We start from the raw sequence: 17,898 nt of genomic DNA, 5'->3' as shown, positions 1-17,898 counted from the left end.
GGGGGGGGGGGGGGGGGGGGGGGGGGGGGGGGGGGGGGGGGGGGGCACACATGGGGAGGGGATTTATAAGCCCCCTGTTGGTTTCACTGTTAGAAAAATATAGCTTGTTAAAAAATCAAATAGGACATCTAACCTATTTGGAATTATCAGTCAACCAATTGGATTGCTAGAAAATCAATTGTTTTGACATGAGGAACTTGATCAAACAAAATTGATTAGGTCTTTGAAAGGGTGTGACATGGATACTTCTCCAGGGCTAGGCAATGGACTGTAGCAAACACGTGTGATTGAAAAGCTTTAAATGGGTGTCAAACAAGCAGGGACATAATGTTTGACTTAAATTATCAGTAGTCCCACAGGAGGCTTCTGGGACTGCTCCCCAGAGCCCGAGGTGTGTGTGGAATACAAACAGGGGATTCACCAGTGACCAGTGGGTCAGCGCTGGAAGAGGGACGGGTGCTGGTTGGTCCTGTGGGACTTGGTGACATTCCTACAGCGGCTTTTTTAATTTGCTGGACATGACCCCCCCCAGCAGGCACACAGAACAGACAACACTTCTAACATACAGCCACAGTCAATTTGAATGTGGATGTGTGTGTTCGCGAGGTGCGGGGGGCGGGGGGCTGTTGTAGGGTCCCAGATGGGTTAATTGGGAGTTTAGCATCAGGATTACAATGCGACAGTGTGGCTTTGGATAGAGTAGTTATTACCCCAAGCTCACATTGGCTACCCCCTTCTACTGCTCACTAATACCACCGCTGGGCCAACAAGACAGGGCGTGGTTAGATGTACAAATAAATAAGATTATACTGACCAAAATATGACCGAAAACCTCACAAAAAAACCCCTATATTCTAATTGCATAGGTATATTTCAATCCATCCATCGTCAACCACTTATCCTGCGTACAGGGTCGCGGGGGGGCTGGAGCCAATCCCAGCTGACATCGGGCAAAAGGCGGGGTACAGGTCGCCACTCCATACATAGACAAACAACCACTCACACCTATGGACAATTTAGGGTCACCAATTAACCTAGTCTGCATGTTTTTGGACAGTGGGAGGGCACCCGGAGAGAACCCACGCAGACAACATGCAAACTCCACACAGAAAGGCTTGGACAACTGGGGTTTGAACCCACAAACTTCTTGCTGTGAGGCAACAGTGCTAACCACTGCACCACCGTACCACCCGGTATATTTCAATTAATCAATTTTAAATTTATTGATTTAAACAAATAACAGAACAGAACCTGTTTTTCCACAATACCAAAAGGTATTATAAGTTCTTTTGTTAAGAAATACTGAAACCGACATCTTAGCTATGATTATCAGTCGCTGAGTCTATGTGACAAAAAAAACATGATGTGCTCCCTCTGATGGCCATAGCTGGTTATTACGATTTCTAAAAGTTGTAGTACACTTCTAATAATGTTCCTTCTAATACAGACTTTATGCTTTTTCAGCCCTTCTCTCCTTCTCCCTTCTCCATCACCTCCCCCCACCAGGAACTTCATCAGGGTGCTAGACTAATCTGTTTGTCAAAACGTGTCTTGCCTCTGCACCCTACATCCCCCTTTGCCTCCCTCCCCTCCCCAGCTGCTGGCCATCACAGGTCCAGCTCCGGCACCGTCAGGAGATTGAAATGTTAAGGGCAGGGACGACAGCTCTATTAATTAAATTCCCCAGGTTAATCCCTGCCGATCCCCTCATCGCACTCTCCCACCAGGCCCTGCAAGGAGACAGGGGGCAGAGACTGGGGGAACATCAAACAAACACTCAACACTAACAATGGGCATGAAAAAAATTCAAAAGCAAAAAGCAAAAAAAAAAAAAAAAAGGTTGAATGTTGAAATGAAATGTCTGAAACACTGGGGTGTGGATGGTGCAAGCAAATATGTTGACAAACAAGCATCTGTATGATGCAGGACGCAGTAGCATCGCCAAATAAACATGTGCACATATGAATACCAAGAAAAAATTTCATGCTCCATCATGATCATAATTCATCTTCATCCTATGTCATCCATGCAGATGATGTGAAAACGTTTTGGAATAAATGTAAAGTAAAACAATGCTTCTGCCACATTTCTTAAATGTTTAGACTTATTAAAGCTAACGAACTACTGCTGACAACCTGTGTGACTGTGCCCTCCCATTCCCAAGACTAGCCCTGGACCTGTAATCATCTCAGCATGTACAGTGGCCTTACGTCTGACCCTGTGCCACTGTACTACAGAGGACAGCTGACATGCTGACCAAACAGCTAGCAAACTATGTGACCTTGGCAGCATCAAAAGATTTGATACATTCCACATCCCCACCGAATGCAGGGCGCAGAAACTGTCAAATTGGTCTGCGAATAACATCTTTATTTTTTTATAGGCTATTATTCTGAAAGAGACCATAAACAGGCCATCAAATCATCATCCAAAACAAACCAAGTGACCATGAAGAGGAAAGGAACACTCGATTTGTACACTATTACTTCTACTACTTCTGGGGTACAGAAAAGTTTAACAAACCTCGCCTGTATCTACCTTTGTACACATCAACATGTTGTTATGTGATAACACTAAAATGCACTAGATTGAAAGCTAATGACAATATGCTTGCAAGGATTTCACATCATCAAAAAACAGCACTATAGAAAAAAATATTATTATTATTGCTCTGTGGTTGTGAATGGATGTAGTGGGTACGGGAAAGTAGATTTAGAAAAGGCAATGAATAGAACAGGTGCTGTTGTATATAGTGGGTTTGGTGTTGAGGAAGATGTGGCTGCATTACACAGTGTGGGCGTGCTGCGTCACATACACCACGCGCCTGCGTTGTGGCTTCGCTCAGAGGTGTAATGCCTGATTAGGGGATTACAGGAAAGTGCTTCTTTGCAGTTCTGTGAGAAACAATTATTAACATGTTGGTGTCTCTAATCCTGGATAAACACAGCTTTTCAAGAACAACAGTGAGTCCCCCCCCCTTCTTAAAAAAAAAAAAAATCCGTGTTTAAACCCCGTAGTCACTTGAACTCCAAAGCCTAACTAATACCAGCGGAGAAGAGAGGCCAGTCATGTGGAACACTGTCATTACAGAGGTTGTGCTCTTGGTGGAAGACATGGCCGGCCAGCAGGCCTTCACATCAGAGGGGAAATCCAAATTTAGCTTGGGGAGAGAAAAGCATTGTGCTGAGCACTGCTTGTTGAAAGGGCATTAGACTGAAACATGTTCACAGCCTGTAATCTTTTATTTGTTTGTACACTTTACTCATGTAATCTGCTTTCTACTAATACAGAGACGATTTTCTAAGTCATGCCGGGAAATGCGTGGATCCAGGTGGGGCAGTATCACAGAGACTTAGCGCAGGTTTACACTGCATACTACTTTAACATGTACATATTTTTGTAAAATAGGCCTGCTAGCTAGAGCGTGGAACTCTAAGCATGGAAATGTTGATAGTTTAGTTTAATGATTTTTGTATGAACAAGAAGCAGCACACCCTCTATAGGATGCTTTCAGGGCTTTTGGTTATTACAACATTAGCTAACCTGAAACCATCTACAGCAACATGTTACCAAAGTGACTACAAGACCTTTTAGCAATTATAAAATCTCAGTTTATATCCCTGTAATAGCAAATGAAGGGTGATTGAACAAGATGAAGGTCTTTAAGAGATCATAAAAGAACGCATAAATAAACTAAGAAAAAAATAGACAAATCTAGTGATTCCTGAACAACTGGAGACAATTTCGTGCCAATTGTGTGCGATAAAAGTCAAGCAGGGAGCAATCAACACACTGCTGATTCCTGAGCCACCAATCTATCCGCACACACCCACATAACTGCACATACGCAGACACACACTTCATTTCAGTGTTGCCTGTGGCTCTGAAATACAGCACATCAAAACAACCTGTAAGTTTCATTTCCGATACCCTTGAACCTGCTGACTGGCCATACTGTCCACTAGCTGACACTTTGAAGAGTACCTCATCTCAGTCGTCTCTCCTGTCGCCATTCTGTGCGTTCCTGAGAAGAGATGATTGATGATACATTCACCAACATGGCTACTATGAACAAACATGTCTTTAGTTAACCAATACATATTAATATTGAGATTATTATTATTATATTGAGATTAAGGGTTCCTTTCAATTGCGTTATACTGGGTATACTTCATGTAGAATTTATTGTGATCATTTCAGTGCACATTTATTGACCTGTGAGTCCGTTGAGAAGCGTAACAGTGAGTATCACCGTGGTTCCAGTCACCTAGTTTCCACAGAAGAAGGGGGAAGGGCTAGAGCGGTCCTAAAGGTGCTGATGCTGGTGTGAGATGCTGGGGATGTGTTGTGCCCATCTGGCAGGGCAGGGTTTAACCCTAATCCCAGAGCCCCTCGGCAGGGGAGCCCCAGGCTGTTGATCACTGCCCCCCTGCTGGCTCCTCCACACTCCTTACCTCCCTCAGCGCATAAACACACAGACCCCTGCCACAAGAAAACAAGTCTACACACAACATCAGCACATGAACTGCCTGGCACTATGCAAGATTAGTTTATGAGACCTTCATATTTAACAAACCCTCTCTCATCTTTCTAGGCATATGTCAATATTGGGTGAAGAGTTTTGATGTCCAGTAGAGACATACAGGCTTAGGTAGTGATTCTGATGTGGAAATACAAACAGACAGTATGAAAGACAAGAAGAAAATATGACCCTGACCAACGGGAAAACACAGTGAAACATATCCACACACATGCAGAGGGCGCAGAATTGTTTTTGCGAGGCGATGTAGAATAACACATTTATCACACACACAAGTAGAGACCGAGTAAATATACACACACATAATTACAAAAACACAGACAGATAGGCAAACACACAAAGACACCCAGAAGCAGTCACCCAGCCATACACACCACACACCTAACCACTGATAATCCCCTAGACACAGGAACACACTCACTCACACACACATACATACAGAGCGTCATTATGTTTATCACTGTGAACCAGCCCACCGACACCCATCACTCTAATTCCATTTGTCTGTTTAGATTCGTTTTGCTTTAATCCTCCCTTGTTTGTGCACATCTGCAAGCACTGCAATAGTACAGACACAGCGAGACCGGGAACGAGAGGCAGAGACAGACAGAAAGAGACAGTGAGAGAGAGAGAGGGAGAAAGAGAGCTCACTGGGAGCACTCTCCCTCCTGACATCCTGGTCCCTGTAGCTCCAGCAGAAGGGGCAGACAGGCGTATCTCCTTGCCCAGGGAGAAGCTCCCTGTCCCAGTCACGGAGCCGCCGCCAGGCCCGCAGGCCCCTGTAATCACTGCAAACAGTCAAACATCCAGTCACACAGGCTCTTACACCAACACAACATTACAGGCTTTTTACACAGTATTACACCACATCTTATTATCCCATTCAAGTCCCTCTATTAGCTCAATTGGATGGTGGGATTTTCATTTGTAAATTGGGGGATTTTAGATTAGCTTGTCTGTCAGCGATGAAATGCCCCCTGAGACAGTGTATTATGTGACCAATCACATATGAATCAATGCTTACGCATGCTGCAGTGCATGAATGGATGGTGTCAGCAAGAGGAAATTAAACAACTTTAACCTAGATTATATACTGTATGTTTACTACATCCCAGATTTGATCAATGCCAGCATCACAGTTGTATGGCTGCATGGTCTCAGATTAAATCCACTGTGGTCTTTAACTCTTCTCAGAATGCTAAATACAGGTATGTGAATTAGCCTTAATGTATCAATAATACGTGAATGACAATTTTTGTACAGTGTTAGCTTTTATAAGGCAAATAATATTCAGGTTTAATAGAGAATTATTATAAAGATAAATATTAGCTGCTATACACACCTAGCAGCAACATTATGCAGAACTGAAGCCGGTTGGTTGAAAGGAGGCGAATGAATTAGCCTACCACTCTTCCTCCCCAGGCCTTCCATTCAGACACGGAGTGAGAGCGAGAGGGAGGAAAGAGAAGAAAAAAGGCACCCCGAGCTAGCCGAGAGACCCGGCAAATTATGAAAATGCCTCTCTGTGTCCTAAATGGAGGCCGAGCTCTTTAATGTGGCACAAAATTAGAACCTGGGGGAGGAAGTGTGGCCCGCTTGATTGGCGAAACCCCTCCTGGTCCACTACCCCCCCCCACCCCCTCTCAAAGCACAGAGAGATATTATCCTGTGGCTCGTGGCACTCTCTTGTATTGGGGAAACTGAAGGACCCAAGAGAGAGCCCAGGGGCATCTATAAAGGTGCCTAATTTGTCAGTTTACTCCTCAATTATTTAAATAGATCTAAGAAGGGAGCGGAGAATGGGGCTTTTTCTGCCTCTTCGCAGTCAAAGCAGAGAGAGACCTTTCTCCACGGTAGCCATTTTCTATTGCGCTCTGCACTGCTGTCTTTGATATACAGAAGTGCAGTAGTGGAGAGGGGCTGTATCAAATAAACAAATGTGTGTACACAAGATAACAACGGGAACTTGGGGATAATATTCAGTTCGCTCTGAAGAACTCAAAGTTATTTCACATTTACAAATGTACAGATTAAAACAAACTTTATGAACGTGTGCACGCAAAGTAAACAGACACGCATTAACATATAACAAATAATTATTGTGCGTGTGTCATACATGGGCAAACACGCGCGCATTTACACATCGAGGATTTAGGAGGGTTGTGGATATAAAGCGAGGACCCTTTGTTACTCATCCCTCTGCTCTTCCATCCATCCACTCTGTCAGGTTATAACGCCACCCCCCACTATCCTATCAGCACCCCACACCCAGCAGGAGTACCAGCTCACACGACCTGGCAATGCCAGCTCTCAGCCAGAGAGACCACTGGAGGTATGTGAGGCCTGGGGCCAGAGATTACCAAGCGGTGGAAGATTGATCCTGGAAATGGAGATGTCGCGTTCCCCAACCCTCTGACCTCTAATCCCTCACATATCTGCCTCTATTGTTTGGTTTGTTTTACTAGAGGGGTGAGGTTGTGCGGACTGAGGAGGATGAGGATGCTGTGAAGGTGGAGGGGGTCCAGACAGGGTCCTAAGGTAACCTTATCTCTCACATGCGTATGGCGGAAGCAAGTAAAGGACCTTCTCTATGTCTGAATGCTTTGCCGCAGACCCCTACTGAGATGAACTCTCATCCGTGCAACAACAATCACTTTCAATAAGCTCTATATCATCGGTGATGCCAGCACTGGGTCCACTGGCAGTACAATAGTCTGGGTGCACCTACACAAAGACATGAGCACCAAGACAATGGCATAGACCTTTAAATTTAGGAAAGACACTTAGAAACAGCAAAAACACTTTCCATTTTGACACAACAGACGCAAAGCAACCCAAACATAGACAGGAACACAATGGAGAGCACTACAAACACCTGGACAAATAAACTCAGTAAACCTGCAAACATACTGTACCTGACAGCATTGTCTACCAAACACTGAGAAAAACACACACAAAGAGTGGCAGCAAACAAAAAACCCTGAGAGGGTCAATCATGACATCATGTCAACACAGACTGACGTTAATGGGCCTAATCTTACCGAATACACATATATGATTTTCTAGGAAAATATTTAATTTAGCCTAATTAACAATATCTTTAAATATGTTAAGATATTTTTAAAGCTAAGGTTTAAAATCTACAGTTATATAAGACAATAAAGTCAACCAACTGACAAGAGTTGCCATTTGGGATAAACCTGCAATTTAGAACACTAGAATAGCAACAATCCCAAGCTAAAAATATGTGTGGAGTTCAGTAGCAGGCATTGGCAACCTTCACAAAGATGGGTGGCACCACGGAAACATCCTTGAAACAGGTTTCTCATGCTTAGAAAGGGGATCTGCAGGCAAAGTTTTTCAGAGTGTGAGATTCTGCAAAATCTACGGCCAGCTCAGTATATCATGGCTCTCACACCCTCTATTCTCTTCCCAAACACGAACCAACACACCCCGGCCCTCCGCCTCCCTCCACTCCAAGCTTCCATCCAGCCAGAGAGAGGAGAGGAGAGGAGTGGAGAGGAGAGGAGATAGGCCCAGTTGCTAAAGCTGTCTTTTCAGCCCCTGTTCCCGCTTGGTCTATCTGAGATACACAGCAAGCGGAGGTGTCGCTTTTCCGCTGGCATTTCGGACAGTATCTACTTATAGACGGGAGAAAAAGAGAAAAGAAAAACAGAAGGGGTATTATCAGGGAGGGATGAGAGCAGCAAAGGCATTTTGTCTTTTTATTCCCCTCCTAAGCCCTGGGCTTTGCTCCCAATCCGATTGGTCGATACGGCCAGGGATGTAAATGAAATGCAAAGAGGAATAAGGCTGGCTTCCCATCTCCAGTGTGTGCCCCCCTAAGTCCTCCGCCCCTCTTTCACTGTCTCACTCTGTCTTGCTCTCTGGGCTGTTTATGGTGTTGTGTTTCTGTCTCCCCATTCACAGACTTGCTGCTCTCCCCGTTTCCGTCTCACCCTCCTCGCTCTGCCTCGTCCTCCTCCCCCCTCCTCGCTCCTCTCTCGCTGCATCCCTCCCCTCTCCCTGGCTGGGCTCACAGCTCTTATCTCCTCAGACGCCCCACATTCCAGCGTTGCTGTGGCTCCCTGCCTGCATCCCTGGTCACGGCGATTCCATGGGTTCCCACAATCCTCGGCAGCTTGCTGATTTAGGGTGGGCAACTGACTCTCAGAGACAGGGGAGAGGAGAGGAACAGAGGGGTTAGGGGAAGACAGGGTGAGAGGGGAGGAGAGGGCGGGAGACAGGAGAGGGATGACAAAGGCAAGGACAGGAAGAAAGTAAAGTAAAAATAACAAGAGGGCATGAGACGAGGCGGCAAATGATTGTGATGTAAACAAAAACAAACATTAATATGTAAGTATGGTTAAAAAGTTAAAAATGGTAAATATTAGTCTACTGTGGAAAAAAGGTTCCAAAATCTATTAAAATAAACAGAATCTTTGTTGAAATAGTTTAATCTGTAGAAAGCAGAGTGACAGTTTTCCCTTTTTTTATGAGAAACTAAACCATCTGTGCTACAGCAGGTCGAATCTCATCATCCAGCCAGCTGACAGCCGCTAACCAGGCCTGGGAACAGAGAGGGCAGATTACATTCTGAGAAAACTACACATGCACTCACTGTCCGCCGCTTTCTAGTGGTATCTCAAACAGCAGGCTCCTTCAGCAGTGTTTTATAAAGCTTATGGCAATACACTGGTTTGACCCCTGCGTGACAAATTTCATGGCACAAAGTTCATTAACATCAACTCCAGCATTTACAAAAACAGTGTGTAACTGCGGTTTTGGACCCTGAGAACACATCAAAGACAAGATACTCTGGTCTACGCGCAGTGTTTGCATGGCACATAGTCCCTCCAGCAACCCTCACAGGGCTAAAAGTTCATTTTACTGGGAGCTGGGAAGCTGGTGGTCTTGTGCGTCTACGTGTGTCCCTGAAGTTTGTATGACTTTGTGCTTCTCTCTCTTTCCAGTGTGCCAATCTGTTTATGGACTATGTTTATATGAGGTTTCCGGTAGGGAAAAGGCTTGGGCGAAGATTTAAGCATGTTCAGCCACACGCATGTCAACATGCAAACACAAATCAACACACATGCACACAGAAATGCACGTCTAAAAGGGTCCCTGGCATTGTGACATTTCACATTTCATTTAAATCCATGAGGGATTACAGCCCTCCCATTAGGGAGGGGAAAAAAACACTCATTGAATCCATTAGTTTTAAACATTTAAAGGACCATCTAAGATAGACTGATGGAAGGATAGACGGGTGCATAGAGGGGTGGGTGGTGCTGGTTATGTGGAGTGACTACTGTGTGGCACTGCACAAGTCTGTCCTAGATTAAACAGCTGCTCTAATCCCCCATTTCTGCCCCCAAATTGGTTTTCCCTCAATCTCGACCTTGCCGTTCTAATGTGAGAAAAAGAGAAGTAGAGCAGTGGCTGAGGAAAAATAATCAGCATGTTAAAAACTGTGAGAGCCGAAGAGGAGAGAAAAAAGAGAGAAGAAGATGTAACGATAAAGCAATCGAATGGCTGAGTTTCAGGGGAGCACGCACAGCTTGATTGGGGTCAGTCAAGGCTTCCTGAAGTCAAGCTCTGTCTCTGGTCAACTGTAAACGTTCATCAAATGAAGCATGGCTGAGTAGCAGGTCTCTGTCCTTTGTTGAGTTCTGTTTGATAACTACACAATGGTACTTCTGCATCAGCATTCCTCTTAACTCCCAAGTCAATTTAGCCCAAACCTTAACTAAATACCAATACATCATTCTATCTTTCTCAGTCAGACCTCATCCTCGGTGCCTTGTACTACAACTGGGCTCGCGGCACACTCTGTGCCCTAGCTCCATGTAGGTCTGTCTAGATCTTCTTATGGTGTTTGCCTCCGGCTCTGCCGGAGCCCATCTCTCTCTTTGAGCAGGTGAGTGATGGCCGAGCGTATGGCGGGCTCCTGGGGATCTGTGGGTTCCTTCTCTAAGTACAGACTGAAATGCTGGATGCCGCAGGTCAGCAGGCTGTGTGGACTGTAGCCCCGGTGACCTGAGCGGAGCAGCCTCTCGCAGGCCAGTGCCAAGTTCTTGTCCCAGTTTGGAGGGTAGTCTGAGTAGGCCTCCACAATCTCCTTATACAGCTGCAGCAAACACACACACACACACACACACACACACACACACACATAAAAGCAGATGTTACTGCAAATAACGCCCCTGAATGTGTCATACTTTTCCTTGTGTGGCACTTAAAACTGCCCCACTATGGTAACAGTATTGCTGCTTGTTTGTTGAGGTCAGACTCACAGTGTAAGACAGCTCAAAGAGGCGAGCTTTCCCCTCTCCCTGCATCCTTTCTGCCAGGTCAAACAGAAAGAAAGCCGTCTTCATCCTGAAACAAAGCATGCAGGCTCAGGGCTAAGTGCTGGATGGATGAGCCATGCAGATCCACACTCACAGACGCACCACTCCAATGGAGTGATTTATGTAGATGCCAATACCAAATAGAATGTACATGTAGATGCTCTACTACACAAGACTGGTTTATGGAGATGTTCTGGCGGGCTAGTATGAATCGTGACGCAGCTTTTTATCTGCACACTAAAGTATACAACCTCTCCAAAGAGGAAACCAGCGTCTTTTGTAAAGAGTTTACTGTACCTGGCTTGCCACATCTCCTCATTAGCGACATGCTCCCAGGATGCAGGATGGAAACTGTTCACACATGAAAAAAAATAAAATAAAAAAGCATTTCTTTATCTAAACAGCTTCAGGCGTTGACTTGTGCACAGTTCCACTAACTATAAATTATTATTTATGTGAATATATTGTTCCACTCAACTGTGCAGGTTTTGATACACTAAACATCAATGTTTGCTGCATACACATTAAATGACTGAGCAACAATACCAGCTTGCACATTAGACATGGAGTAAACCCACATCTCCCTCTTTTCACTTTGTTGACTGTAAACACTTGACCTCTTCTTCAAAAGAATATTTTAGCAGGGTTCCCGAGTTAATATTTGGCTTGCGGGCATCAGCGGACACGCTTGTCGTGAGGGTGCGGGAAATAATGTCACAGTATTCAGCCGTGGATATCTGACTGAATGAAGGGCTGCTGGCAACGGCAACAGAATACGGAGCTTTGACTAATTCCACTTTTGACACAGTTATTGACAAAATGCAATAAGAAACTCATTATTTTTCATCTTCAGACTCATTTCAAGTGGCTGAGGGCCTAATGTCTTGCTCTGGTTGAATTCACAAAGAGCTGGATCACAGCATGAAGAACAGAGGACAACCTCACCGAGGGAAGCTCTGTGGAAGAATGACTGAAGACCACAGAGAGAAGAGGGGGCGAGGAGATGTTGCCGATTAAATATATGGTGAGGATTCATTAGTTGGGGTTTATTAACTTTCTGATTTAATATTTCTAGTTTCATCTACAGATAATGAGTTGTTTTAAACAATACACAAAAGATTTCTTATAGCAGGCCTCCCTGAAATTACACTGTGACAATTAAGCACCTTAAACCTCAATGACTTGGCACTGGCCCAGTCTTTATAAAATCACACTATGGAGCTAAACATTGCTCAAACCCACAGAACTTTTTTTTTTCTTTCATTTTAAATTCTAGTCAAGCTCCCAACGTTTCCAAAGATAAGAAATATGCCAGACTGAACTGTGGAGAAATGTGTATACATTTGATAGAATGATGCTGCCGTAACAATATATCATTCAGTGTAAACATCATATAGCCTCAGTGAACAAGCTGATACAGAGTACCTACATTATCAAACAGTGTATAATAAGGCAATTTATTTTTCAACCTTAAAGCTACATGAGAGGAGGAAAATGGGGAACACTGTATGTTAAACACATACACATGAGTATGTATGTTTGTGTATGCACCTGTTGTGTGGCTCACTCCAGTTGTAGATGCTGCGAGTTCGAAGGGCCCATTCCTTAGGGTGAAACTGCGTCTGAGCTGGCACCAAATAGTCACACACGCCCAGGGGCCAACGAGAGAAACTGCGTTCCCAACTTGGGTCTCCGTCAGGAAGCCCAATGCAGGCGAACACATCCCTACTGCAGAAAAAGAAGCTTGCTCAATATCCACAATTAATATCCATGTAAAACAACCCCTTTTTCTCCTCCCAGGTAACTGCAGATGATGAGGCGCACAGGACCACTATGTAGACAAAACATTTCCTCACAAAACACCTGCTAGCTTGCCTCCAGCCTCGTGCTGCTCCCCAAAGACTCTGGCCCTGAGGGTTAATCCCACAGGTCAGTGTTGCCCCACCAAGAGACAGACATGTTGGCCTGGCAAATACTGCCCCCTGGTGGGCTTGGTATTAACAGGTCTCCAGCCAGTTTCTGGGTCTCAAATCCTCCTGGAGGAGTGAGTGATGAGAGCAGGGAGACTGTTTAACCAAATCAAGTAGATTAGTCGACTTCCGTAGTTCATCAAACTCCTTTTATGGTCTCAACAGTTCTATGGGCTTATCTCCTCCCTGCACTCACCGCTGTGTGGACCATCCCACTGATCTCTGCCTCATTAGATCGCCCACTTGTTCATTTGGCCTATTGTTTCCCTCCCAATTCACTCTCTCTCTCTTTCTCCATGTTACAGTCTTCTATTTATCTGTTCAGACCATCCTTTTCTTCTTCTCTCCCTGTGTCTCAGTGACTCACTGTGTGTTGTGGGACAGAAACTGCTCCAGATTGAAGGTGTCTTTCTCCTCAGGGTGGACAGGGTCCCACCAGCGGCCGGGAAAGTGGACCCCAGGGTGGTGCTGCGCCAGCTTGGCCACATACCACATGTATGTCATCATCTAGAAAGAAGAAAGAGTACCACCAACTCTTTTCAATTCTTTGTATCAAGTGTGATTAAATTACAAGCTAAATTACCAATGAGTACAGAATTCACCTAAAGAAAAGGATTTATTGAGTGTTTCGGTGGCTTTTGTCCATATTTGAGGTTATCAAAAGGGGATGTCTTTCCTTACTTAACAGTCTAAATTTAGAGGCTCCTGCTTTCACTTCTTATTTTCATATTATTATATTATATTTTCATTCACTGTTGAAGCCTTTTATAACTGTGATGTTGAAGAGATACACAAACATTAAAATTATGTACATATTGACTATGTACCCAAATCAGAAGGCCTGCAAGAGACTTCTGGATGTAAGGCTGTAATTTATGTATTTTGAATGAATTTCAGTTATCAAATCTTCTTTTACTTCACAAATTCTTCTTTTTTTCTTCGTTTTCTGAATCTCGTCTTGCATACTAGACAACCAAAAGAAATAACTTCTCTCAGCTTATAGCATGAACAATACAATAACGCTTAACTCTGTGCTCTTCTGGTTAGCCTCTTAGTCTTCCTATTTGTATGCCTTTATTTGAAATTCTACTTGAACTTAACTTTGCTTTCAGTTGGTTTTTGGTTCTGAAATTAACTAAACTAAATTTAATATTGCATTGTTGATTTTCAACAAATATCACAACTTCAACGAGAACCGTTTAAGACTCAACAAAGAAAGTTGAGAAATCAAAGCTCTGACCTCCTGGTCCACCAGACGTACATCGGGCCGTACACCTTGGCAGTAGTATATGTAGCGCAGTGAGTTTCCAGGCAGATCTCCTCTGGTCAGGATGATTGAATCTCTTGGGACAGAGGCCAGCAGCTCCCTGCCGAACCTCTCTACCACACTGTTTCTGCTCTGATCACACTCGCTAGGATCATAAACACATACACCGTCAGACTGTATAACATCATCAAAACACAAGTTGTGTTTACTTGAATTTAAAAAAAGAGGTTGAGTGCATCTTTACCCCTGCTTAGAAGCATGTGTGATGTATACAACTGTGTATGTGTGTGTGTGAGTCCCTGTTTGTAGGTATGCTTTCAAGGTGCTCTGAGGGTAAGTTGTCAGTGCCCCCACCCCTTCCCCTCTGCAGAGTGCTCTGGCTGCCTATCTAATCGTAGTGAGACAGGTGTGATGGGTCTGACAGCACAGGCCATGCTCTCCCCTTGATCAAAGCCGCTCAGTGATGGCTGTCTGGCACTCCCAAGCACTACGCTGGTGTAATCTGCCTTCTCGGACAGCTAACATCTCAGGCTGAGCTCTGTGAGTGGAATCTATGTGCTAACCGTGCCTCTCTTTAGCCCATACCATGGGGTGAGCAGAGAAAAACCTGACATGTGGAGTTCAGACCTGCGGTATGAAGCGCAGAGGAGAAACAAATCAGGTTGACTCAGGGAAAAACTTATGCATGGGGATTTTAGAAGGAACTAGAATGAGAGGGGAGTTTTTATTTCACTTTAACTTTACTAAATAGAAGTATTTCAAATTACTTAGGTCAGATTTGGTTTCAAGTGTAGTTATTGCAACAGGAATACTGCAAAGTAACTGATTCCACAGATAAATGCACACAGATTGTACAGAATCTGACTGTCTTGTGAGATGAGGACAACCAAAAGAAAACCTACATTAAGTGCTGCTTGAAATAAAAACACTATTAGAGCTTTGAATCAGTAACAACCTGTAAAAGTACAATACAAAGCAGCTACAAAAATTATGGAAGGAAGGTTTAACTGATGTACTCCAGAGCATTAGATTTGTTATGAAACAGTGAGAATAATGTTAAAACACTGATTCTTTGTTTTGAGGGTGTTCACAATGCAATAAAATGCTCACCCAAGGGCATGAAGGACTACATTGTTCACCCAAAATGTATGTCAACACCACCCCTTCTTTTGAAACCCAACATACTGTTATAGTCCCAAATAATGACAAACACATAACAATATTGTTCCAATATTTATGGACTGCATTGTAGGTTTTCATCACACCCAACAGGGAGTTTGTTATTGTAACTAAGTGCAATGCTCACCTGTGATTGGTGTGTACCATATGTGCCAGTAGAGCTATGGTGAAGACCCAGCCTGTGGTCTTCCACACCCCCCCACGACCCAGCCTCCTCTCCAGCTCGGTGTGTGTCCGGCTCAAGCCGAGCCCTGCCAGAACACACACTGCAGCATCACTCTGGAGCCAGAAACGCTCAACCTGCAGGAAGTGAGAGTACACATGTACTCAGACACAAACTCTCTCTCTCTCTCACACACACACACACACACACACACACACACACACACACACACACACCAGTGTTTCCTGTACTGGTTTTTTGGTTTTCAGTCCTGTCCTGAGTTTACTCATGGACACATTCCAGGATCAGCATCATAATATATACTGCTGTTTCAGTGCTTTTATTTCAGGATGTGTGTACTGCCTATATAGATTTCTCATACACTGAAAACTGAATTACAATTGTAACCCAATGTATAAACACTTTTTAGACCACTGCAGGTAAATGAAGACAATAAAAACACTTTTAGAGATGATGTCAACATGAGTTTAAATCTCATAGCTCACCACTCCAAGCAGTAGGGGTCTGCTGATTTCCAGGTTAGCTCTCCAAGCAAAAAACATTGAGTAGACCACCAGCATGGCGGTCAACAGCCAGGACACTGAGCGACACGTCCTAGGACAGGCCACTAATTATTCAGTACACAAATATTGTTCACATTTGTCATCATCACTTCATGAATAGTACTAAATACTCCTGTACTGTCTTTTCCTTATATCTAGTCTAATATATCATTTTCTGTTTACTCTGTAAAAATATACTCATTTTGAATAAGTCTGTCAAAATATTAACGCATGGATGGAGATCACAAGCCCGAGAGCAAATGTATACGCCAGCCAGCTAAGAGGTGCATGATTGATTTTCTAATGCAGACTGAGTCATAATGAGCTGCTGCCAACCGCTGAATCACATACCCATTACAGTACAGCTGTAAAATGTACTTATACACTAAAAAGAAAACATGTTACCCTTATGGCAATAACAAATCATCATCTGAACCTGATGATACACTTTGAAGCCGGAGAAAATGACTTTTAGTTTTCCTGTCGACATATTGCTCTGATGGTTCCACTGGCCACTTACACATACTGTAAATATTTTGTTTTTGTTTTGCCTTCACATTATGCAAAACAGGTAAAAAAGACTGTTTTGTTATTAAATGTCCTGATGCTCTTTACATACAAACAGTTGCACTCAATATTTTAACATTAGGTAAATTAGCATTTGCATGGTTTCCCTTTGGCACCCTATGAAATGACCTTGCTCTTTTTCATCTCTGTGTGCATGCAGCCAAGTTTATCAAAGTGCAGCCCAGGAGAGGGAGAAGCAAGGGGTGGCTGGTGCCCTACAGACCCCCGGGGCTTCACTAGGCTTTATCAGCTCCACCCCACAGACCCCAGAAAAGGCACTGCTGTTATGAATTACTGGATCACGCCACCACACTGCCACATGCAGATACTATACATATAAGCAGTGATTTACTTCCACACGCAAACAGTTTTTTTTGAAAATCCAAAATACACATCAACCTCTCTTGATTTGAATGTGGAGCGTTGCGACAGCTTGACAGTTAGGTGCCTCAGTGTTTTTTTGTATTCTTTTTTTCTAAGATCAGCATTTTGTCAGTGGTTTTGTTCCCTGTCTTTTACTCGGGGGGATTAGATTTTTGGTTGAAGCGGCTGCTGAGATGTGTGTGACAGAGTTTGGTGTTTTGTATGCCGGCGTCTCGCTCATCCTACCTGTCCCATGAGGATAGGAGGAGGCCTATTCCTGCCAGCACCACAACAGGAAGCGAAAGGTCTGCCAGGCAGTGGTCCAACTGGGCCCTGCACACAAACACACATATAATATATATGATGGACACCAAAGACAAACTCAATTACCCTCCCTGCTACTGAACTCAAGGACAGCAGTTATTAAACGCCCTCCATCCTCTATCAAAACAAACTCCTTGGACTGTGCACTCCTCCTTTCAATCGGATTGACAGATACGAATGACTGTGTCATCCGCCCCCCGCTGCCCCATCCTCTCCTCACAGCGCCTGTCAGTCACAGAGCGCTTGCTCAGAGCAGAGAGATAGTTTCCTGGCTCTTCCTTAATACCCATCTCTATTTGACAGCTTATTGAGTCTCTATATCTCCCAATGTACACTATGTGTGAATGTGCTCACCAGTGTGTGTTTGTGGGTGTGTGTGTGTGTCAGCTCCTCCAGTGGGTTTACGTCTCTAGTGCGACATGCCTGTCATGTTCGCCTCTCTTCCCCATCTTGAAGGTGTGCTTGTCCATCAAGCAACAGGGGTGATGGGAAGGGGTGGGTTCCTGGCAGAGGGGGGGCTGGTAGTGGGGGGTCTTAAGACTCACATGTACACCCCCCTCCTTCCCATCAGCTGGAGGAAGATACCACGAGTGGGATGACTGCTGTGGT

At 44.3% G+C, this 17,898-nt stretch overlaps 1 protein-coding gene and 1 long non-coding RNA gene across 4 annotated transcripts in view; both read right to left on the bottom strand.

The window, feature by feature from the left end:
* The window catches only part of LOC123978461, a 26,286-nt gene extending 20,146 nt beyond the window's left edge, over positions 1–6,140 (bottom strand). Inside the window, exons 1-3 of one of the 2 annotated variants that reach the window (XR_006826965.1) lie at positions 5,883–6,140; positions 4,216–5,328; positions 3,985–4,024 (exon numbers count right to left, since the gene is read on the bottom strand). This is a non-coding gene — a long non-coding RNA (uncharacterized LOC123978461). Of the gene's footprint in view, positions 1–3,984; positions 4,025–4,215 lie in introns of both variants that reach the window. The other variant, XR_006826964.1, reaches the window with a different exon arrangement.
* A 2,841-nt stretch (positions 6,141–8,981) lies between these two features.
* tmem260 (transmembrane protein 260) overlaps positions 8,982–17,898 on the bottom strand; it is a 28,485-nt gene continuing 19,568 nt past the window's right edge. For both annotated transcript variants that reach the window (XM_046062700.1, XM_046062699.1), the window contains exons 10-16: positions 15,437–15,609; positions 14,104–14,275; positions 13,231–13,370; positions 12,445–12,621; positions 11,191–11,244; positions 10,837–10,921; positions 8,982–10,670 (exon numbers count right to left, since the gene is read on the bottom strand). In XM_046062700.1, coding sequence (XP_045918656.1) covers positions 10,410–10,670; positions 10,837–10,921; positions 11,191–11,244; positions 12,445–12,621; positions 13,231–13,370; positions 14,104–14,275; positions 15,437–15,609 — 1,062 coding nt within the window. In that variant the 3' untranslated portion in view covers positions 8,982–10,409. The remainder of the gene's footprint in view (positions 10,671–10,836; positions 10,922–11,190; positions 11,245–12,444; positions 12,622–13,230; positions 13,371–14,103; positions 14,276–15,436; positions 15,610–17,898) is intronic.

Source organism: Micropterus dolomieu, linkage group LG11, assembly GCF_021292245.1.
Source record: "Micropterus dolomieu isolate WLL.071019.BEF.003 ecotype Adirondacks linkage group LG11, ASM2129224v1, whole genome shotgun sequence".
NCBI classification, from domain to species: Eukaryota; Metazoa; Chordata; class Actinopteri; order Centrarchiformes; family Centrarchidae; genus Micropterus; species Micropterus dolomieu.
This window is presented reverse-complemented; position numbering and strand designations above follow the sequence as displayed.